Genomic DNA, 22,714 nt, shown 5'->3' on the forward strand with positions numbered 1-22,714 from the left:
GTGGGTGGGTGTTTGTGAGTGCATATGAGTGAGTGGGCATGTGGGTGTGTGAGGGTGTGTGTGTGAGTGTGTATGACTGAGAAGGCATGTAGGTGTGTGAGGGTGTGTTTGTGGGTGAGGGTGTGTGTGGGTGAGAGTGTATGAGTGAGTGGGCATGGGGGTGTGTGAGGGTGTGTTTGTGGGTGAGTGTGTATGAGTGAGTGGGTGTGTGGGTGTGTGTGAGTGCTTATGAGTGAGTGGGCATGTGGGTGTGTGAGGCTGTGTGTGTGAGTGTGTATGACTGAGAGGGCATGTAGGTGTGTGAGGGTGTGTTTGTGGGTGAGTGTGGGTGTGAGGGTGTGTGTGGGTGAGAGTGTATGAGTGAGTGGGCATGGGGGTGTGTGAAGGTGTGTTTGTGGGCGAGTGTGTATGAGTGAGTGGGTGTGTGGGTGTGTGTTTGTGAGTGCTTATGAGTGAGTGGGCATGTGGGTGTGTGAGGGTGTGTGTGTGAGTGTGTATGAGTGAGTGGGTACGTGAGAGTGTGAGGGGGTGTGTGTGAGTGTGTATGACTGAGAGGGCATGTAGGTGTGTGAGGGTGTGTGTGTGAGTGTGTATGAGTGAGTCGGCGTGGGGGTGTGAGAGAGAGTGTGAGCGTGTTTGTGTGTGAGAATGTGTATGAGTGAGTGGCTGGGTGCCGGTGTGTGCGAGTGTGTATGAGTGTGTGGGCGTGTGTGTGTGAGGATGTGGGCATGTGAGTGTGTGTTTGTGTGTGAGTGGTAGGAGTTGGTGGGTGGGTGAGTGTGTGTATGAGCGAGTGTGTGTGCGCCCGGGGGCGGGGGCGCAGAGGGCGCGGGACGTAAGCGGGGAGAAGCGCATTTTAAACGGTTTAGGAACCTAAAGGTGCCGGGGGCCGCCGGAGCTGCGGGAAAGGGGCGGCCGAGCTGCCGCCGCAGAGCCGGGCCGATCGCGGCCGTGTAACACAGACCCCAGGGCCGGGACAGTATTTCCAACCCGAGGGCGATTCTCTGAGCTGCTGAGGGCGGGGACGGGCTGTAATGAACGCGGCGAGAGCTCCGGGTCACCCCCGGGCGCTGGTTTCGCTGGGGCTGCGCGGAGCTCCAGGGGCTGCTCTCGCCTAGGGCCGTTTAGCGGAGGGCGGGGCCGGGCGGGCGCTAGGAAGGGCCCCGGTCCGCGGAGCAGCTTCTCGTGCTCCGGGAAGGGCCCTGCAGCAGATGCCCCGTCGGTTTGCCGCGGGTGTCACCGAAGGTGAACTGCCAACTTCAGCCGAGAGCCGGGTCTCCTCCGCCTGGCTGGGAGCGGCAACCAGCGCCGCAACCCGGCGTGGTTCGGAGCGAGAGGGCTGGTCATGACTTCCTGATGGGCTGTCACGGGTGTGTGTGTGTGTGTGCGCGCGCGCGCGTGATGGGTTATTACACGGGAGTTTGTGTGTGTGTGTTTCACTCAGGGAGAGGGCTGATGTGTCTTCCTGATGGGCTGGTGTGTGTGTGTGAGTGTGTGTGTGCGGTGGGCTATTACAGGGGTGGGTGGGTGGGTGTGATGGTTTATTATAGGTGTGTGTGTGATGGGCTATTACAGGTGGGTGTGTGGTGGGCTATTAGAGGTGTGTGGGTGGGTGTGATGAGCTGTTTACAGGTGTGGGGGGGCTATTAGAGGTGTGTGGGTGTGATGAGCTATCACAGGTGTGTGTGTGTGATGGGCTATTAGATTGTGTGTGTGAGTGATGAGCTATTGCAGGTGTGTGGGTGTGTGGTGGGCTATTAGAGGTGTGTGTGTGATGGGCTATTAGAGGTGTGTGGGTGGGTGTGATGAGCTGTTACAGGTGTGTGTGTGGTGGGCTATTAGGGGGTGTGTGTGTGAGATGAGCTATTACAGGTGGGTGGGTGTGTGATGGGCTACTAGAGGGGTGTGTGTGTGTGTGATGAGCTGTTACAGGTGGGTGTGTGTGGTGGGCTATTAGAGGTGTGTGTGTATGTGATGAGCTATTACAGGTGTGTGTGTGTGGTGGGCTATTAGAGGTGTGTGTGTGTGATGAGCTATTACAGGTGGGGGTGTGTGATGGGCTATTAGAGGCGTGTGGGTGGCTGTGTGATGAGCTATTAGAGGTGTGTGTGTGATGAGCTGTTACAGGTGGGTAGGTGTGTGGTGGGCTATTAGAGGTGTGTGGGTGGGTGTGATGAGCTGTTACAGGTGTGTGTGTGGTGGGCTATTAGAGGGGTGTGTGTGATGGGCTATTAGAGGTGTGTGGGTGGGTGTGATGAGCTGTTACAGGTGTGTGTGTGGTGGGCTATTAGAGGGGTATGTGTGATGGGCTATTAGAGGTGTGTGGGTGGGTGTGATGAGCTGTTACAGGTGTGTGTGTGGTGGGCTATTAGAGGGGTGTGTGTGTGTGTGATGGGCTATTACAGGTGTGTGTGTGTGTGATGGGCTATTGCAGGCGGGTGTGGGTGCTGGTGTGGGCGTGGGCGTGGGTGTGTAAGCTGCCAGCATTGCTCTGATACAAGATGTAAGACTGTTAAACAAACCACACCCTCCCTGCAAAGCAGCGGGGAAAGCTCGTTCCCTTCCCGGCCCGGAGAACGCTGGGTTCTGCCCTGCCGGCCCGCGGGCTGTCACAGCCGGGCTGACTGGTGCCACGCCGGGCCATAACTGCTGCTCCGGGAGGACTTGGGAGACGGGGTCCCGCTCCCGCTCCCGCCCCCCGAGCGCTAACTGCAGCCTGCTGAGTCCAGGCCAGCGTGCGGCTGAGCCCGCGTCGTGCCCCCTGGTGCCGAGCTGTTCCCAACCTCCCCGGACGCTCCCTGCCGAGCCGAGCCGAGCCGAGACGCCCCCACGCCCCAGGGGCGCTCCCCAGGGCTGCCCGGGCGGGGCCGCCTGTCGAGGCCGGGTGTCGCGAGGCCGAGCTGGCGAGGGAGCCCCCGACGCCCCCGTCCAGCTGTGGGGTGCGCGCCTGTGGGGTGTGCAATGAGCCGCCCGCCAGCGCGGGGTGGGGGTCGCCTGGCGCAGATGAGGTGATAGTGCTTAGGGATAGCTCGTGTGGGGAAGCCCTTGCCGGGCCAGGCCTGCGGCTGCGTGCGCGCATCCCGCGTGGCCAGCCGGCGCCTGAGCGCCCGGGCCTGATTCGGAGCGCTAGGGCCTATAAACGTCCGTGTGTCTCACCTGTCCGCCCGTCCGTCCCTCCGTCCGCTCATCTGTCTGCCTCTCTGCCCTTCCGTCTGCCCGTCCCTCCGTCCATCTCTCCCTCAGTCCGTCCCTCAGTCGGTCTATCTACCCATCTACATGGCTGGCCGGCCGCTCGTCCCTCTGTCTGTCCTTCCGTCAGTCGGTCCGTCCCTCTCCCCCTCTCTCTCGCTTGGTTGAAAACCAAGGGGAAGGAACCGCTCTAGGGGGAAGGAACCGCGACGTGGAGGCCCGAGGAACCCCAGCCAGCCCTGGCGCGCAAAGCTGCGCTCGTGCGCTCAGGCGGGCGAGCCCCCGCGCGCGCATTACACCTGCGCCCGGCGGCGAGACGCTGGGGCTCTTCCCTCCCCGCGCCATGGGGCCGAACACGCCGGCGGCCCCCGCGCCTTGCACGAGGTGGGAAGTTACTCGCCGGCTCCTGAGGGCCTTTCCCACCCCCCTCGCCCCGGAGGGGAGGCTGGCGCGTAGAGGGCTCAGTAGCTGCGGGCCGGCTCGTGGCGGGAGGGCTCTGGGGCTCGTCTAGGTCTGCAAAATTCATCCTGCGCGTTGGCCTGCTAAGCCCAGGGCGGTGAGCTCAAGCCCTGAGGGGGCCCTTTAGGGGTCTGGGGCGACCGGTTTATCTTTCCAGCGGGGAGGGACAGCTCCGTGGTTCAACCATCGGCCTGCTAAAGCCCCGGTGGTGAGCTCAGCCCTCGAGGGGTCATTTAGGGGTCTGGGGCAGATAGATCAAAGGGATGGTGCCTGGCCTGGGCAGGGGGCTGGTCTCCATCGCCTCCTGAGGTCCCTTCCGGCTCTATAAGATGCAGAGCTCCATCTTTCACCTTTAAAAACACCCCGCGCTAAGGTGTCTGCTCTGCGCGCACAAACCCAGCAGGGAGCCGCTTGCTTTCCCTTGCACGGGCTTTAAAGGAACCCCAAACCCGGGAGGGGTGAAACGTCCCCAGAAGGGGAGGACATCCGACATTGTCCCCTCTGGGTTATTTCCTTAAAGCTTGTGTGTAAAGAGAAAGAGGAGTAGGAGTAGGGTGCCGTGAAGAAAGAGCTCCTGTGTCTGCTGGCCGTGAGAGCGGTGATCGCCTTCTGCAGAGGGGCTGGAGAAACCCAGGCAGCATCAAGGCACTTTCTGCTCCTGGGCTTGTGGTGTGGGACGCACTGGCTCCTTTGCAATGAGGGCGTGGAAAGTTAGCCAAGTTTTCATACTCCCCCCCCGCCCCCAAAAGCATCTCCTGTGACTGGCAGTTTGGTGACTGGACCCTCTCCAGAGGTCGCGTAAAATTTCTCGCCTTAGGTGCAAGCTAGTGTAAGGCAGGTGTAAAATGTGTCCCTTAACACAGCTGAAAGATGAGCCAAACCCTCCTCTCATGCAGCCCCATTGGCCTCCTTGGAAATGCCCTGGTGTAAGTGGCTCTGTGTAGCGGCCATGTAACAGCCGCATTGCCCCTTTGTTAACTTGGACAAATGCAGCTGCGTTCAGTTCAGCTCTAAACGGCTCTTTAGTAGCAAACCTTCCTTCCAGCCAACACTTTTCTTCTCCAAGAGCCTGATTCGTCTGCCTCAGCACTTAGCTCAGTGAAATCCTTTCAAAGCCACGTGCAAGAAGTTGTGCAAAATGTAAATCTAGAGTCCTGCTTCCCAACTGAAAGCTTTACACTCGCTCCTTCTGCCACAACGAACGGGTTGTCCCTACGCTGTTCAAACTTTTCCTGACCAGAGGGGTTAAAAGAAGGAACCCAACTTGTGAAACACTGGAATTCTTTCTTCCTTACACAGCGTCTAAATCAGGGGAGATATTTGCCTGCGGGAGAGTATTTTCCACAGTAGCTATTTCATTTTTTTTTAAAAGTTTGTGTTACATTTCTTACAGCAGGAACAAGTTCTGATAACAAGATTCCCCCGGACATTAAACTCTTTTTTTCTTAAGGTTGCCCTGTTTAAGATAAATGTAGGCTTAAATATTGGGAGAAATTATTACTACTATAGCACCTAAGCCAATGGCCACTTTGTTTACCCTCTTATTCAGCTGCTCTGCTAACGTAATACCTTTACTTCAATTTTCAAGGTTTATAGTGTTGTCAGATTTAAAAAAAAAAAAAGACACCAAAATTATTGCCATTACTACATCTGGATTCAAGTTTACCAGCTGGTATAATTTTAGGCTGGAAGCATTATTTACAAGAGTTGTTTTCCAAACATAACGCAAGTAAATATATGTCTTAAAAGTCTAAAAAGAAGAAACCTGTTGACAATGTAAGCGAATAAATACGTTTCTTTTCCTTGTAAACTATTTTGTATAACCTATATTAAGCAATTTAAAGTTGTAATCATTTTACGGCTGTCGGCTGCCCTCTTTTATTTGTATGTAAATCATCAAAAGTTTCTTCATTATGCCAGAAATTAATTAAACATATGCCTGCAAAATTGTGGGTTTAGTAAGTGGCTATTCACGCCCATAGAAATGTTTTACCCCAATTAGTACTTTTAAACTGAGCACCAGTATAGTTCTATCATTCTGAAATACACTCTAAGTACACACTCTCTATTAAACACCATTTCAAACTTTTAAGTACACCTGGTGTATTTCATAATAAAGTGTTTTTATTTAATGCAATCTTCAAGAATTTAAACACACAAAATGCAGTGAGAATGTTCACAATTTTGAGACCACAGTTGTAAATAGAAACATTCATATTTCATAAGATTATAAATATTTGATACGGCAATTGTAAAATGCACGTTTTATAAACTGGAAAAAAAATCTTGGCTTGCTTGCTAAAAGGCAATGTCATGTAATCCTGGCTTCTAAGCAGCGGATGATTATTCACAGAATTTAAAATGACAGCTTTGATCTTAGAGTTTGCTTCTTTCTTTAAAAGTTTATATTACTATGTACAATGCTTGTCTATTATAGCTGTGAAATAAAGAGGTTTTAAGGCAAAGCGACCAGTTCACCCTCACTCATCAAGGAGACTACAGTCCTGAATTATTGTACAATACACCCCCACTCGGGGTGCCGGGTGGCCCTGGCCAACGTTTTGGACACTTTATTCCAAACCGGAGGGGGATCTAGAACAGGGACAACTCTTACAAGTGCCCGACGAACCTTGACCCTAGTGAGTTAACACGGGACCGCCGTTCCCCCTCGGAGACGAGAATTGCAAGGGGAAAAATAAACCCAACCCCACTGAACTGCTTTATTTACACTGACTGTCCCTTGGTAGGTACTCTGCACCTGAATGGATGTGTTTGATTTCAAACCTGCCCCGGATTCTAGGCTGACACATACCTCTCACCGACCCACTGCATAATATTAGGCTACTGGGCTGGTCCTCTGTAAAACAAAATCCCACCGCTTGTGATTCTGCCTTCTAAGCCGAAGGGGGATAATTAAGACACCCCCTCTGCTCCTTATGAATTACTTATCTGAAGTAAGTACCTCAATTCTCCTTCCCACAGCCCCCTAACCCTTCTGCTCAGGTCTTCTCCTGGCCCAGCGCTGCCCGCGTGGAGGCCTTGGGTCGGGAAGAGGCTTTATGGATGTATTTTTAGATAGTCTTGGTTCAGGCTGCTTTATTTTTCCGGTTAAGGTCCAGGGTTGATGGGTTTACCCGTTTTTCACCCAAGAAGGTTGCCCTCCAACAGCCATGAGACCATTTTTGCAACTAGCATCCGGCGTGCACAGCGGTGGTGCAAACAGGAGATCTTAAGGATACGTGTGCTAGGTTACAGGCTAGGAAAGCCCCCAGTTCTCAGGCAGGACCTGGTCCTGCTAAGGCTATTCTGCAACTCCCTCCTGTTTTGGGGCAGCCGGCGCTCCGAGCCCGCAGGCTGCTAACGCCAGCAGCTCTGGGTAGGCTTGTCCAGGGCAAACCTTCTGCAAAAGCCAAGGCGGACTGCTCTCTTGAGAGAAACAGCGTCTAACTTACCAAAAGCGAGGACCGGGGACTGAGCGGGGGTGGTTTGTGTGTGTGTGTGTGTGTGTGTGCGCTCACACTCGAGCTGCACGCGCGCGCACACCACAAAGGCCCAAAGGAGGAGCCTCCTTCATATGGAAAAGGGTATTTTTGTTTGTTCCCTTCCTATGCCATACTCCCGGAAGTTGTGATGTTTACTTGCAAAGTTTGGCCACCAAACTAAGAGGAAAAGGGGGGGGTCACAACTAAGCGCCAAATGAACCCTTTCAGCTCCCTTACTCCTTGTTTCCCTGTTCCCTTAAAAAATGAAATTGTTATTTTCCAGCCCCAAAGCCAAACACAAAGTCAAAAAGAAATGGTAAAACTCATGGAACAAATGGGAGAACTATTTATTCGGTTCACAGTCGTGTGAAATGCAGCAATAAAAATCTTTGGACGTCAGCAAAAATTGTTTTAATTCTTTTTTGAATTTCAAAAAACAGTGTCCAATGTCCGTTCAAACAGCGCTTAAGTCTATAAAAAGGCAACTTAAGCATTAAAAAAATTCAGAAAGATACCTTCTAAAATCTCCATAGAGCCAAAATAAAACAAAACAAACTCAAAAATATTTTATAATCAGATATTTTGGATTTTTACACCTCACCTGTAAATTATATACACATAGAATATTGCAGAATTATATCTAATACACAATATTTTCACTGTTAATGCTGGTATAATCTTTTTACACTGGCCCTTATTTTTTAATTAAATTATTGCATTGTATAAAGTTTGACTGCAAACTGCCCCCTTCCCAGCCTCCCCCGGCCCCCTCTCTATTCACTGTCTGACTTGCCGTCTTTTGATGTGGTGGAGTGGTTGTACAGTCCCTGGGCCATCAGATGCACCGCCAGCGTGTTCTTGTTGCCAGTGGCTTTCTTGATTTTGGCTCGCTTGTTCTGAAACCAGATTTTGATCTGGGACTCGTTGAGGCTGAGTTCCTGCGCCAGGCTCTGCCTCCTCTGCTCCGTCAAGTATCTGTTGGTCTGAAACTCCGCTTTCAGTCTCTGCAGCTGCTCCGCAGTGAAGGCTGTCCTGGGGCGCTTATCCTCCTTGTTGGGGTTCTTCTTCTTTGGTTTACGAGAGCGGGGGCCTGAGGGCCAGAGCGAAAGAAAAATCATAAGGGAGACGAGAAGGGCGGGGGGGGGCTGGGAAGGGTGTCCCGGAGTTTGGGGTTGGAGGGTTTTAAGGGGCCACGGCGTGCAGTGACTAGGGGGAGGGGCGCAGGAGCCGGCGCGAGACGCTGGAGGTCATTGCTACGTGCGCCCCACTGGGTCCGCTAGGCCCGGCCGCGGCAGCTGGCCACGGCCCGGCTGGCCTCTGGGCGCTGTGCTCTGGCGCGAGCGTTCCCCCTCCCCCGTTGGCTCAGTGCCCGGGGAGGGCGGCGGGGCAGAGGGACAGACCCGGGTCTCCTTGTGGGCCCCTGGAAGAGGCCTTCGGGGCCTGCGGCCTGGTGGCCGCCTGGGGTCCCAGAGCCTCTTGCACAGGGGGGCGGGGAGGGGCCCAGGCCTGCACCCCTCTCCAAACCCGCCCGCACAGCCGGGCAATTGCAGGGGACACGTTGGCAACCCCGCGCTCCGGGGCTCGCCCCTCTGCCCGGGGCTGGAAGGCGCCAGGCTGCAGGGTGCGGGGCAGGCCGTGGGAGCCGCCGGGGAAGCGCTGGCGCGCCGGTGGGAGCTCACTTTCTGGAAGCCCTTCCCGGGGGGCTGCCGCGGTCGGTGGCCTCTGATCTCTGGAGCATTCAGCGGTTGTTTCGGCCAGGGGAGCAGCAAGCCCAGCCTCAGCCAGCCAGATCTCGGGCTCTTTGTCTCTCTGCCCCCCTGGACGCTGCCTTACTGTGCAGGGGGGCGCGGGGGCTGTGAGCGGGGCCCAGGTCAGCGGGCCGGGCTGGAGATTTTACACCTGGCCCTGCCCGAACGCGGGCGGATCCCCGCGGGGTCTGCGAGGTCGGGTCCCTATCCGCCCCGCGACACGTGAGCCACGAGCGGAGGTTTAAGGCAACGGGGGGAAGAAAAACTCCTGCCCGGGGACAAGTCAATCAAAGGGCAGAAAAGAGGCTCTGCCACAGGCGGAAATAGGAGTGACAAGGGCCGCCGGGAAGTGATCTGCCGGCACAAGAGAAAGGGGGACTTCAGCGGGCTCGAGCCAAGCCCGGCTGTGGGATCTATGTTATACGGGGCCACCAGGCCACGGTGTGACCGGCGGGCTTGGGAAACGTGTCAACCATCTTCCTCCGCGCAGCCTCCCCTTAGAGGCTGCGTGCGGCTGTCGGAACCCTGCTCAGCAAGCGCTCGGGGTCGGAAAGGGAGCCCACAGCTGGCTTGTGGAACGACGGAGTTCTGCCTCGGGCCGCTGGGCAGGGTCGTGGGGTTCTGTGCCGTTCAGCGCCCCGTTTCCAGAGCCGGAACCAACCAGGCCAGCTCCACGGACACAGGCCGACGCAATCGTCAGCTTAAAAAAGACAACACACCCGTGGTCCCGCTTCAGAGCCGGCCCGAAGTGACAAGAAACAAAGACCGGGGAAAGAGCCTCCCCACTCCGCTCTCCGGTTTTGCGGGGGACGCTCGGTCTCACTCACCCCTTTCTCCGTCTGGATCATTGTCTAGGAAACTTAGCGTGGCCAGAGCCAGGGTGTAATTCTCCCCCTTTCCCTAAGAGCGCCAGTAAACCCCCTCCCCACCCCCGCCGCTCTGCAATTCCCCCGGACGCGGCTGCAGACAAGCAAGTGACCATTTCCTTCGCGGTTTTTAAAAAATACAAGCGTGCTAAAACGACCGGCTTTAACCCCAGGAACGGCCTGGCGGCGGAGAGCGAAAACGGCAGCTAGAGGAGCAATCGCCTCTCTCTGAATTTCATCCCCCGAGCAGAAGGGTTAAGAAACCTTCTTTCTTACAGCGGCTTGAGACAATGCAGCAATCCGAACGTTTGTTTACATTGTAATCGGAGTAGGTGGGAGATTCGCATCGCTCGCAGGTCGCCTTAAAGAACGATTCTCATTCTTAGCGCTGCGTTTTATTTCTTGTCTTTAATATCATCCTACACCCCGCAAACGAGGGTCCTCTCTCGCGCGCGCGCCTGTGCCATTGTGGGGATATAGGTTAATTAAATATTAACAAAGGAGAGGAGTGGAGAACAATGGAGTAAATTTCAATTCAGACTGGAATAGGGGAGCGAAAGAGTTGGCTCGCCTTTATTACAAACTATTTTTAAATGCAACCTGCATTGCTTTCCTCAACCATCCTACAGTTTGGAGTGGGGGAGAGGGACGGGGCTAGCCAGTCGCTGGTGGAAAATACTTTTAGTGTGAATTGGGTTTTTAGAAAAAAAAAATCCGGGTTACAGCCCGGACATCTGTGTCTTTAACGAGGTTTCTAATTCTTTCGGATGCAGATTAAAACAAAAAGAAAGAAAAAAGCCAGCCCCCTGGAGCCACTCCTGCTTTCCCTGCATGAAACCAAGGAAATTCACTCGGAGGGGTTTGAACCTCTTCGGAGAGAAAATTTCAGGAGTTTCTCGTGAAATCTCAGTCCGGCAGGCACAGCCTTCCCAGCGAGCTTGAAATTTAACTTTCTCACCCGCTGAAAATCTTTCCTGTTCCCTGGAAGAGCTGAACTAAATCACACGTGCGAAAATTACAGAAAGCAGAAGCGAGAAAGCAGCCAGCGCGGGACGAAGGGCTATTTTAAAATGAAATATCTGGGGTTTGAAATGAACAGTCCGCGGCCTATTGAGCCGGGAGCTGAATATACCGGTTCCTCTCCTCACCCTCCCAACAAGCCACAGGGGTTTTTTTCACTCGCCAGGAAAGGGGCAGGCCTGGAAGGATCTCCGTGGCGTTCAAAGAAGGGACTTCAATGGCTTCCCCCCACCTTTTAAATACCATTTTAAAAATCTCCACAGTAGAAGAGTCCCTCTCCGGCTGAGGCTGTAGTTGAGCTAAAGGCTGATCGCTTTTGTGTGTGTGTGTGAGTGAGTGTGAGTGTGTGTGTGTGTGTGAGTGAGTGTGAGTGTGTGTGTGTGTACACACAGGAGGGATTTATTCGATTACCCGCTTTCATTTTGACCTGTCCGTAGTAAAACTATCCCCATGTCCCCACTATATTTTAATACGATTTGGGGGGAAAAAACAAACAAACAAACAAACAAAAACAAAACCCCTTGGCTCTCTATGGGTTTAATTTTTTCCTGTATTTTTTCTCGCCCCTTTTCAACCAACCAAATATTTTCCGCGGGGCCATGTGGAAAGCTCCCTCCAGGCTCCACGGATTCCCTGGGCGGCTGATACTCGGTGGGGACCAGCCTGTGCTCTGGGAAGGGGCGCCCGAAGGGAAGGGGAGGCCGGGCTCTGTGAGCGAAACCTTCCTGGCCGGTGCTGACGGCGACTCTTACCTGAGGAAGGCCTGTCCGAGTATCTAGTACAGTAAACCCAGGCTGGCCAGAGCATGGGCTGGTTGCTGGCGTTGGAGCTGGCTTGGGAGCTATCCGAGTCCGAGCTCACCGACAGATCGCCGCCGCTGAGGCCGCGGGATTTCAAGGCTCCTTCCAGCGCCCCAGCGTCGCCTCCCTTCTTGGCTCCCCCATTGAGAGCGAGGGCTTTGGAGGGCTCTCCCTCGCCCGCCGAGCCTCCTCCTCCGCCGGGGAGTTGCGCCCCGGAGCCCGGAGCTGCAGAGGGGCTCCTGCGGGTCTCCCGGCCGGCTAAGAGCAGCTGCTCCGGGCTGCCGCCGCTGCTGCCCCCGCTGCTGCCGGTGCCCGCTTCCTTCCTCCGCCCGAACTCCGGCCGCAGGATGTTGTCGATGAAAAAGTTCGTGATCCGGTGCGGGTGCTGGTGGTTCCCAGGCACCTGCAGAACCCCGGGCAGGATCATCGCCCGCCTCCTGTCGGGCTCAGCCTCGCTGCTGCTCCCGCTGCTGCTGGACTCCTGCTGCTGCTGCTCCGCCGCCGCTTCTGCCCTGGGACTCTGGTCACTCTCCTCCATGCTGCAGGACCAGCCCCCCAATGTGGCTCGGTGCGCGCCCCCCACCCCCTTTGTGCGGGGCTGTGTCTCCGCGCGCCGCCCGGCTCCGCTCAGCTCCAGCCGCGCTCCAAATCCAGAGGGGGCGAAACCAGCGCCGAGGAGCGAGTCCAACTTCACCCCGAAGCGGCTGTTCAAAATCCTCCTTCCTTCCTGCGCCGGTCAGCCTGCCAGTCCTGCCCCGCGGCGCGTCCCTGCTCCGCGCAATGGGCTCATCCTCGGGACCTTCATCAGCCCCCCTTCCCGCCGCCCCACCCCGCGCTCGCTCTCCTCCGGCTCCTGGGGGTGCCAAGGGGGGCAAAAAGAGACCAGCAATATCCTAAAGAGGTGAAGCTCCTTCCCGGGGAAAAACACGAGCAGTAATAATGAAAAAACGTCAGGGCTGCCCCGTCGGCTGGGCTGGAGACGAGCTAGAGGAGGGTGGGTGCTTCTCCCTGCGCCCCGCGCAGCGCACGCAGGCTGAGCCGCACCGAGGCATCTGCACCAGCCAGGCAGAGCTCTGTCTCTGTCTCTCTCTCTGTCTCTGTCTCTCTCTGTGTCTCTCTCTGTGTCCCCCCCCCCTTGAATAAAATATTCCAGGTTACATGGCAGGAGTTGGGAACAATCTCTCTCGGCCTCTCCCTAGTTGGGGGATAAATTTAGAAGGCCCCTTAAAGGGAACCTGAAATACTTTCACTCGGGATTTTTGTTCTTATTTTTAATAGAGCCCCTCAAGTGACGTTGCAAGGCCGGTATCCTAGACACGTGCCTCCGGCCAATGGCAGGGCAGGCATTTCCACACGTGATACAGTAGCAGTCTAGTAAATGACAGCAGCGCCCCCCCCCATTCCCTCGCTCTGCCCCCTCCCCCTGCTTTTAAAGCAGCAGCGTCCCCTCTGCCCGAGGGTCTGTGTGTTTTTAAAGGAGCGAGAGAATGCCGAACGAGCGAACCCCCTAAGCAACGTACGGATCCACCAGCACTTGCCCCGCTGATCTCCTTCGCTTTGTAGCTTTGTCCAATTCATTAGAAAATCCTCCAGTAGACAATTATTTTTTATTTCCATATTGTTTACTAAGGCGGGGGGGGGGGAAGGAGAAGGGAGAAATCCCACAATTCCTTGCACAAATGCATAAATAATATTAAACGAGCCGCTGTGTATTACAAAGGGATTTTTCTCCTGCAGCCCCTTTATTTGCAAGGGGGTGGGGGATCCGAGGCAGTTAATTTTAGAGCAACTCTTGAGTACGCTTCCCACTTTCTCCCCTGGTTCTGCGGCACAGCCCGCCGGAGAAGGGCGCGGAGACAGCAGGGCGAAAAGACGGCGAACGTTCGAGGTGCGGGTGTGAGTTGCGGCGTCAGGGAAATAAACACAAGTGGGGAGGATAATTGAATCATTCCGCGGAAAGCCGGACGGAAGCCTTTGATCATTTATTCCAGGCTTCAGAAACAATATTAAACAGAGAGGTTTCCCTTTGACAGGCAATGCCGGGCGATCCGGCTCCTCAATCCCTCCCCACGCTGAAGGGTTGGGTTTTTTTTTTTCATCTAAATGATCAATTGGGGGGGGGGGTAATTGAAAAACTGCCACGCCGTCCATTTGCTTAGCTTTGTCTTTAGAAGAAATCGCCTGGAACCCAAAAATTGGGATCAAAGTACATCTGGGTTGCATAGGGGGAGTTATGTAATTTTGAGGGAGGTCTCACGTGTAGTTTCAAAATGTCCCCCAAGGCCCCTACCTCTCCCTCCCTTCCTAATGGGTGAGACCCAAAATCTCATTCTTTGGCCGGCGAATATTTTTTTTTCCTTCACCACAGCCCTAAACAATCCGCCCACAGACCAAACAAAAATAATCGGCTGCAGCCCGCGGTCTTTGCTTGGCTGCTCTTGAATTTGTGAAAGTCACCAAAAGGTCAGAGAAGCACAGGAGAGTTAGTGCCGCTTTCGTAACACATACACACACACACACACACACACACACACACACACACACACACACACACACACACACACACACACACACACACACACACCCCGCTTGCATAACACACACACACACTGGGATTGGAAAGCGGCGGTGCCAACAAACTGTTGTGATCGGCGAGCACCCGAGCCAGCCAAAGACAAAATGAAGGCGAGGGGCCAAAACATACAGACGCCAGGAAGCAGGTCCCCTTTCTTCCCCACCTCCCCCCGCCCCCAGGTGCTCCGGAGAGGAGAATTCAGGAAGTGTGTTCAGCCAGGGCTTGTCTACACGTTTTCTTCCCCTCCCAGGGAAAAACCCCTTTTTCCGCCCCCACCCCCCTTTACCTTGCAAATCAGGCTATTCCGAAATAACATGACATTTAATTCGACATAGGAACTGCTGCTGTTTGGGTTAAAACGAAACAAACCAACCAACCCCATCTCAGCTGAATTAGACTTCTCGACAGAGGAGGCCCCGAAGCCAGCCCACCCCGAGCAGGGCATGGTCCCCACGCATGGTGAGAGAGATGAAGTTATATTGACTTAGCGCTGGCAGTTATGGGCTATGTTTAGTGCTGGACAGCTGGAGTCAAGTGCGGAATGCCCAGCTGGGCTAGAAACCAGGAGGGTGGAGGCACACGTCCGGCCGCCCAGCGCACAGCCTAGGCTCGTTTTAAAGAGCCCCTTAGCAAGAAAGACACAGAAATAGACACGAATGTGGGTAGCCTACTCCTGGATTTTCCTGGGCCATAGGATTGCAGAGGCGGCCAGCTCCTAGCCTGGGTCAGGTCCTCACCCAGAGGCCAATTCGTTTCCCCGCTGCTGTTGTGTCACCCGAACTCTCACCCTGAAAATATTGCGAAGGGGTTTGTTATTGTGTATGTGGGGGGCGTTGTGTGTCTCTCTGTGGCTCTGGAGGCTCTGGGCTGATCCCACAATGAGCTCAGGTCTTGCTGACCTGAAGGTGTTTTGCTCAAGCAAGCACCAGGGGGTTAATTTTTGAAGTGCCCCATGACAAGCGATTAGTCTGTCTCCCAAGAAGTATTTTCTAATTACTTGGAAGCCCTGACTTGCTGCTACCCCGTAATTAACCGTGTTCAAGGTGTTGCACGTCAAATATTTCCCCCCCGGGCGGATCCAAATTATGGACTAAAACTTAAACTATTTTGAAATAAAAACTCCCTCTCCGTGCGTCCAACCAGATTCACGGTCACCGTTTGCTGCCACGCTTCACCATGTCCATTTGTTAAAATCATCTTTGGCCGAGACGTGTCTACAGTGAATATTTTTAAACAGGCGGGGGGGGGTGTGTGAGAAGAAACCCTCAGATAAACCCCAAAGCCGGGGAGAAGCAAAGCTGTTCAACACATGACCGTGCCCTGACCCGGCTAAAGGAACAGCCCCTGGATTGCAGAATGAAGGGGAAAGAGGTGGCCTGATACCTCACTAAGGACGTTTGTTACCTTATTTTCCAACAATATTTTTGCCTAAAATTTCAATCCCATTTGGAAGATTTTTCAGCAGCGTTTTATTTTCCGAGCGCAGCTGGGCTGCAAATACCTTTCGTTGTCCCTTAGTAAATATACCTTTTTCAAAAAACTTATTAACCGCTGCAGATGGCCGGGGGGTGTCCTTTGAAGTATTATTTGTGCTTTGCCAAGGTGTCTGATAGAGCTGGTGGCTGCTGAAGTCGATTTTCAAGTGCCGGCGATGAATTGTATATTCCTTTCCCCTAGATCTTCCTGTTCAGCTAAAAAGTGGATCAATTAAATGGCGACCATAAAAATGTACTTCCCGCAAAGCACGAGCATGTGTAGCTAAAACGAAGTGAAACACGCGGTTCCGCACGTTTATAGAACTTACCTCGTCTCCCCCCACCCCCCGCCTTAACTTTCTTCCCAGATCACACACACGAAAAGTTAGAGACTAGATTAAAATCTGGAAATATTAGTAGGTCAAAGCTGCGTGCAGATCCGCTCTGTTCATTGCCTGGCGTGGCTTGCTCTGCAATTCCATTGGAAATATTAGACTGTCATGCTGCAGGCGGGCTAAAAGCGGGGCGATTTGTATCATTACTCTGCTAACCTTGTCTCTTACAGCTCGTATTGGTCGATCGCGTGAAAGTTAGAAGGAATGAAAGCAATTAGACAGGGCAGCCTTTCGCCGGACTTGTCAGTCACACGCTCGGTGGAGCCGGCCTGAGCATTCTGAAAGCTAAATCATAACAAAACAAAGGCAAAGGCTAAAGCTGATCTAAGGCCAACTCTGCCCCTGCACCCCGGATCTGATAGTGTCCGGCGCTCGGTAGGGGCAGCCCCCAAACCAGCCGAGCAAAGAGGCAAAATGCACAGCACCTAGTGAAAATCGAGAGATCCCACTCCCGCCCAGCCCGCTTCAAACACACTCCACCCGTGCAACAAAGGGCGCGGACGCTGCCTGCAAACAGTTGGCATGTCCCAGAGTTCACCGAGTTTGGTGAGATTCCCACCCCAAAAATGCCTCTGGAATTCATCCCTTCGCTGCCTCTGCACCCCCGCCCCCCATCTCTCACATTGGCCAACGGGGACAGCAAAAGGAGGGGAACGTTTTTGTATCTGCTGCTAGAGGCAGTGAGTTGGAAAACAAATTCCCCTAAAGTTTGAGAAACCAGGCAAACGCGGAAGCTGTTAAAGCCCAGTGGAAAGGATTCCAACTAGGCAGAGCCTCGCACCGATGGGCTGTTATAGCAATACAGCCCATACACAGTACACAGACCCCGTCAGTTACAGCGAGCTAACGCTGACAACTGGAATCACTTTCTAACCAGCTTTGCAAGTGGTTGAGAGACAGACTCTGGAGCTGAGGGTCATGGGGAGGGAAAGGGAGCCGGACTCCCACATCCCAGACCTCCTTGCATAAAGGCTTTTGAACCGGACGTTATGTCTGCAGCTAACACGTAGAGCGGCTCTCCCGTTGGACGGGTTTTGTGGACTGGCAAGGCAAAAAGTCAGCAGGTGCTGGGAGATCAGTCTGAGCTGCTGTCCAGAAAAGATCCCCACCCACCACAAAGGTAAAATGGCAGCAGGAAAGCATCAAGCAAAAAATAAACCCTTGTCACTAAAATCAGAGTTCCCATCTGCTTTTCACCCCGCTGCTGGGCTTTTATTGCACAAAATTTTTCTTGCAAAAAGCAACCTACGCTTGACAAAGCTGGAAAAGGGGCAAACGCAGACAGCCTTTCATGGCCCAAGTGCCCGGTTGCTGTAATTGTTTGAGCTCATCACTTTTCTGTAGTATCCGAGAGGTACCCGGGTGAGTGGGTCTGTCACGGAATCATAGAATCCTAGGGCTGGAAGGGATCTCCGGAGGTCATCTAGTCCAGCCCCCTGCTTCGAGCAGGATGAACGCCAACTGTCCCATGAGATCTCATCCACTAATAGGTCATATGGTTCGGCTTTCACTACTCTGGAGGAAGACTAGGGAACCTGGGGTTTATTCCTTTGGGGATCATCTATCAGAGGGGGGAGCCCTGTCAGTCTGTACCTGCAAGAACAACAAGAAGTCCTGGAGCACCTGATAGACTAACAGATATTTTGGAGCATGAACTTTCGTGGGCTTTGCTCCAAAATATCTGTTAGGCTATCAGGTGCCCCAGGTCTCCTTCTTGTTTTTGCGCTCCCGGCAACGTTATGACCTGCTTATTCCGAGCATAAATCCTGATTATTCCTGCACCCACCCGCGCGCCCTGGGTGGGTGACCAGCGCATAGGACACGGGGGGGTTTGTAAGGGCTGTTAAGTGAACGCGTTGTCTTGCAGGTCCCTTTTTGTGCTGCCGAACTAGAAAGACCCGTTAGGAGCACCACGGTCATTTGCATGAAGGGTAGAGCCCGAGGGAGGACAAATTCCCCAGAAACCCGCGCTGCGGGTGAGCTGCACGGGGCGAATATGGTACCCAGCCTGTGCCCCGGGCGGTCAAACTCCTGTCACATGACTTGCTGAGCTCTCCCGCATGACACGGACCTTCGGTCTAGCGCAGGGTACTGCCGCTCTCAGAGGGTAAGCGCAACGCGACCGCCACCAGCACAAAGCAGGGGGCTGTCGCCAGGGTGCCACGCATGCGGCAAAGCCGAAAGCCTCGGCTGGTTTTACTCACGCGGTGCTAGCAGCAAACGGGGACACGATTTCGCAGCGGAGGCACCCAGTGTCCTTGGCCAGGCCAGGGCTTTCGTGCTTCACCTTCCCCCGACTCACCTCTGCAGCAGCTCCGGGTGGAACCCGGTGGCCTCGCTCAAAGGCACTGGCTGAGGTTGGGAAAACTGCCCTGGCCGGGCGGACCTTGAACCCTGCGGCCTCTCCGCCTGCTAAGCAAGAGAGGGGCGAGGGCCCGATCCTGCTGTCGCGACTGGGACGGAGCTCCCGGGGAACGGCGAGGTGGGAATGGCCGGTCACTGGGGAGGGAAGACGGCTGAACGGCCACCACTCATGCACCGAAACGACTGTGACGAGCATCCAGCTAGGCTGTGGCCCCGAGCCAACTTTATAAACCGCAGGGTCCTGACACCCCGTTTGTGATGAGGAGGAAACGCTCCATAGTTTCTCTCGGCCGCGATTCCAGACCGTTTCGAGGCCAAACCCTTCGTCACTTAACACCCCCCCCCCCCGCCACCCCTCAGACATTAACAGAAGCTGATGGGCCCCCTGCTGCAGGATCGGACCCCGAATGGCCAAGGGGCGTTTATTTTCTTTCCCTTCCATGCCCGGGAGAGAGGCGTTTTCCCCGGAGAACGCAACCCTGCGGCCGTGCCCCCAGGGTGGAACTTTTCCCACGGGTCGCCAGACACTGACTCCGAGCGGGAATGACCGGACTGGGGTGATTTAAAAGAAGGGGTTGATAAACCACCGCATTTTAAACTGACTCCCCGGTGGGGGGCAAAACCAGCCAGTTTTAAAAACAGGCACCAAAGTTATTTCCCCCAAGCTTATGGTTTTAATCCTCACCTCTCCATTGCGGTGCCTACAATTTGTGGGCACTTTTCGCTTAAAGTGTCACGGTTTTGTTTTCTCTCTGCGATGTAGGGGAATTAATCCGCACAGACATAACAGATCCTGTTGTGACGGGAAAGTTCAGCAACTCTATACCATGGGCAGTATTACTCGAGACTAGGGAAGGGAAATGGGCTCTGGGTTTAGATTTCCCACATATGTAGCTAATTCCCTGAGACGGCTTTGGATTTACACCTCCAGATATACTCGGAGCGAGAAATCGTCAGTGCTCTAATTAACTGCGTAATTTCAGCTCTAACTTCCCGCTAGATAATCAACTTGTATGGTCTCCCGAACGCTACTTTACAGCTGCTTAAGGATTGGGTGGGAGGTAATTCGAACTGGGATTTGTATCCAATTGATTCACATCGCTACACTGCAAATGGCTTGTTTGTTCTTCATGTGTTTTAGCTGCAGATTTTACAAGCTAACTCCACCTCCCGCCACCCCCAGAAACCGCAAACCCAATTTTGGAAGAAACATTCGTGCGGTGTTTGAGTGGTTACTTCAGCCCAAACTCTCACTTCGCCTCACTAGTCACAAGAAGCTCTGCCTGCAACTTTTTTGAGCAAACAAATTAGGCAACAGATTCTCCGGGGGTCGGGGGGGGAATGACACAACAAACAAACGAACAAAACAAAATAGTGATAATTGTTGCCAAATGTTTCCTTCCAGCAATTGGTGTTGGCTCACTGGCATTTTACTCCTTCTCTGACTAATCTAGAACGGTTAGATTCAGGGCTCTTTCCGCCTCTCACGTTTGAAATGAGAGTTTTGAGGGAGGAAGCCTGTTTGCCAAATGACAACTCGGCATGACAGAAGTGAATGGGCAAGACCCTACTGGAAAACCAGCAGGAAATAAATGTATCAGCCTGCCGGAAGGCTGGGAACTCACTTTAGTTTGTTACTATCAATTTCTCGCAGAGGTTCCTGAGCAGCCTGGTCCAGGAGCAGTATTCATCCCAGGATTTGTTCATGTACCAGGAGAAACCGGTGATTTGCACTTTTAGGCGGATATCTCTCATCTTTATTGACCGAGTTATTCGAAGGAAGCAAGATTTACCTGTAAATGTATGAAATGGCTCCTTTCGATTCTAGATTGCTGCTCAGCAACACCCAGAAAATACAGCTCCCTCTCTGGCTTCACTTATACAATGTTCTCAAGAATAATATGTGGGAAGGGGCTTCACAGAGACGATGAGACAGGTCATTAAAGTGCGCAAAAATATTCGGAATTGATTTAAGTGTCTGAAACGCCTTTTCTTTAGATTTTATTGATTACTGTTGCAATATATGAAATGGGGGCTCATCAAGACGCCAGATTGTGAAATAAATTTAGGATATTCTTTGTTTTTAACTCTGATTGGCTTAGCAGTTGGGACCCCTAGAATCTAGCACAATTCTTTTGCAAAAATAACCGTAGCTAAATGTCAATAATTCTGTTTCCCAAAAATGCCACTTTGTGTATTAACTTCGTCACTTCCTTTCCAGAAAGTATCAAGTCACTATCCACACTAGACCATATTTGTGTATAATTTCTTCAACTTTAATATTCTTATTATTCAAATTTTAAAAGATTTTGAAAAATATAGTAGTCACTGAGTTCTGTGGAGGCGAGAAAGTTTAATCATAAACCGTTAAAATATATGTGTACTCTGTGTGTGTGTGTGTCTTAGTTAAATCTGATTTTCTGGCTCAAAACTTTAAAACGTCAAATATATTTTAAAATCCCTGAAATATTTTCACTTTCAAATTATCTAGATCTTATGCTGCATATATTATTACTATAACTTTGTTACGTGTCTATTGTTACAGAATAGAGAAAGTTGGTGATTTTTAAGCAAGTAACGTGCAATGAAAGGTATCAGAGGGGGAGCCGACTTAGTCTGTATCTTGAAATACAACAAGAAGTCCTGCGGCACCTTATAGACTAACAGGTATTTTGGAGCATAAGCTTTCGTGGGCAAATCTTATGCTCCAAAATATCTGTTAGTCTATAAGGTGCCGCAGGACTTCCTGTTTTTGTGCAACGAAAAAATTCTAACGAAGACTAAATACTTCCCCCTTGTAACGCTACAAATAAGAACATCTAAAAAGACATTCCCAAAGAGGTGGCTAAGTAGGTGACGTTTGTAATGAAGTTTCAATGATCCCTGTTGGGAATAACAATTACAAATAAAAGCATCCCCCCGTTTGTTTTCAAGTTTAAAGCGGTGGGGTCATTTAATACACCGCTCCCGCCCTGGCCTTAGTTCGTCAGCTCTTGTTTTTATAGGAAACACGGTCCAACCAAACAGGCATGCGTGAGGTTTGTGAAGCCTTCAATGTGCCCAGCCCCACAACGAGCTGATTTGCAAACGCTCATGCTGCAGTCAGGCAGGACACCACCGCTCCGTTTGCAGAGCCCTGTAGCCGGAAGCCGAGCCTGGCCTTTCTTTCCCGGGGAATGCCAGGTACAGGGAGTTTTGCAGAACAGGGCTCGGCGTTTGACTATGTAGAGGCATCTAATGCAATATTCATGGCAAAGCGTCACGGGCGATTCCTGCTGCCGCTTCTCCTGGGTGCCGGGCTACCCTAGCGGCAGCCGGAGCACAGAAGAGGATTTGTGAATGAACAGCCCCGCTCTTGCCAGCTCACAGATCAGAGAGCCGAGCTCCGTGCACGGATCTGGTCCAATGAATCGCTGCACTATCAGCTCGATGACAATGCAGGGGTCATTCAGGACCTGCCAGCTCCGCGCACAGGCCTCTGCGGGAGAAAAGAGTCAGGCACTTCAAAGGCAGGTTGTCGGGATTCAGTGAAAAGGTTGTGCTCTCCCGGGGCGTCCCGCGCGCGGGTGTTTACATTAGGCAAAAGACGGGAAAGCAAGAAAAGAGGCGGAATGTCAGCTGGCTCCGAGCGAGAGGACGGGGCTGCAGGCGGCTGTGCCGAGGGGGCGTTTCACGTCAGCCTGTCTTACAGTGTGTGCGCGCCCTGTGGTACACAGACATTAGCTATCACAGAAATAGCCCTCTCTGCTCCGCGGAGAGCGCGACAGACGTTGGAGTTTGCGTAGCTCCACCCAGATCGAGTCTGGGAAACACTGAACAGAATCTCACACGCGATACACAAGTTTATATATTGCATTTAAACGCACCTCGAAGGTAGAAGTATATATAGTCATAGTGTACCTATGTCGTGTGCGCGGACCCACACCCACACCCCCACCCCTAACCCTGCATGTATACCTGCATTGACATAACTCTGTCTGGATCGTCTCAGAGGTCGCCGTGACAGTGTGTAGCTTCTCCAAACCCAACCAAACCAAACCAAGCCAAGCAGTCCTGTAGCACCTTCGAGACTCACACATTTCTTTGTTAGGTAACGAGCTTCCGTGGGTGCTTTCTGCTGGCTGACGTGCCAGGTTTTATCGCCGTGTAGGTTTTATTGACAACAACACACAACTGTGCAGTAACGATGTCAGAGGAGCGGAGTGACAAATGCACAATCAGGGTGTGTACGTGTAACAAATACACGCGCCCACGTCACGGCCCCGTGTGGAGCTATTTGGAGCGGTAGGCGGCTGTATGGCGGTACATTATCATTGTTGAGCTACGTCCTCTGGGTTTTCT

General features: G+C 53.0%; 1 protein-coding gene across 1 annotated transcript; it reads right to left on the minus strand.

The window, feature by feature from the left end:
- Window positions 1–5,847: 5,847 nt before the first annotated feature.
- Window positions 5,848–12,788, minus strand: EN2 (engrailed homeobox 2). Its single transcript, XM_074986296.1, has 2 exons — window positions 11,517–12,788; window positions 5,848–8,220 (listed from the first exon to the last, which is right to left on the minus strand). Exons 1-2 carry the CDS (start codon window positions 12,100–12,102, stop codon window positions 7,904–7,906), a joined length of 903 nt encoding a protein of 300 aa, XP_074842397.1. The 5' UTR covers window positions 12,103–12,788; the 3' UTR covers window positions 5,848–7,903.
- Between the last annotated feature and the right edge of the window lie 9,926 nt (window positions 12,789–22,714).

The sequence above is a fragment of the Carettochelys insculpta genome, chromosome 2, assembly GCF_033958435.1.
Source record: "Carettochelys insculpta isolate YL-2023 chromosome 2, ASM3395843v1, whole genome shotgun sequence".
Classification (NCBI taxonomy): Eukaryota; Metazoa; Chordata; order Testudines; family Carettochelyidae; genus Carettochelys; species Carettochelys insculpta.

Excerpts from the sequence above, each read along its gene's own strand:
- EN2 (XM_074986296.1), bottom strand. The coding sequence starts at position 12,102 with ATGGAGGAGAGTGACCAGAGTCCCAGGGCAGAAGCGGCGGCGGAGCAG. Across the intron at positions 8,221-11,516 it reads CTCGGACAGGCCTTCCTCAG|GCCCCCGCTCTCGTAAACCA; the intron begins GTAAGAGTCGCC and ends TCTGGCCCTCAG.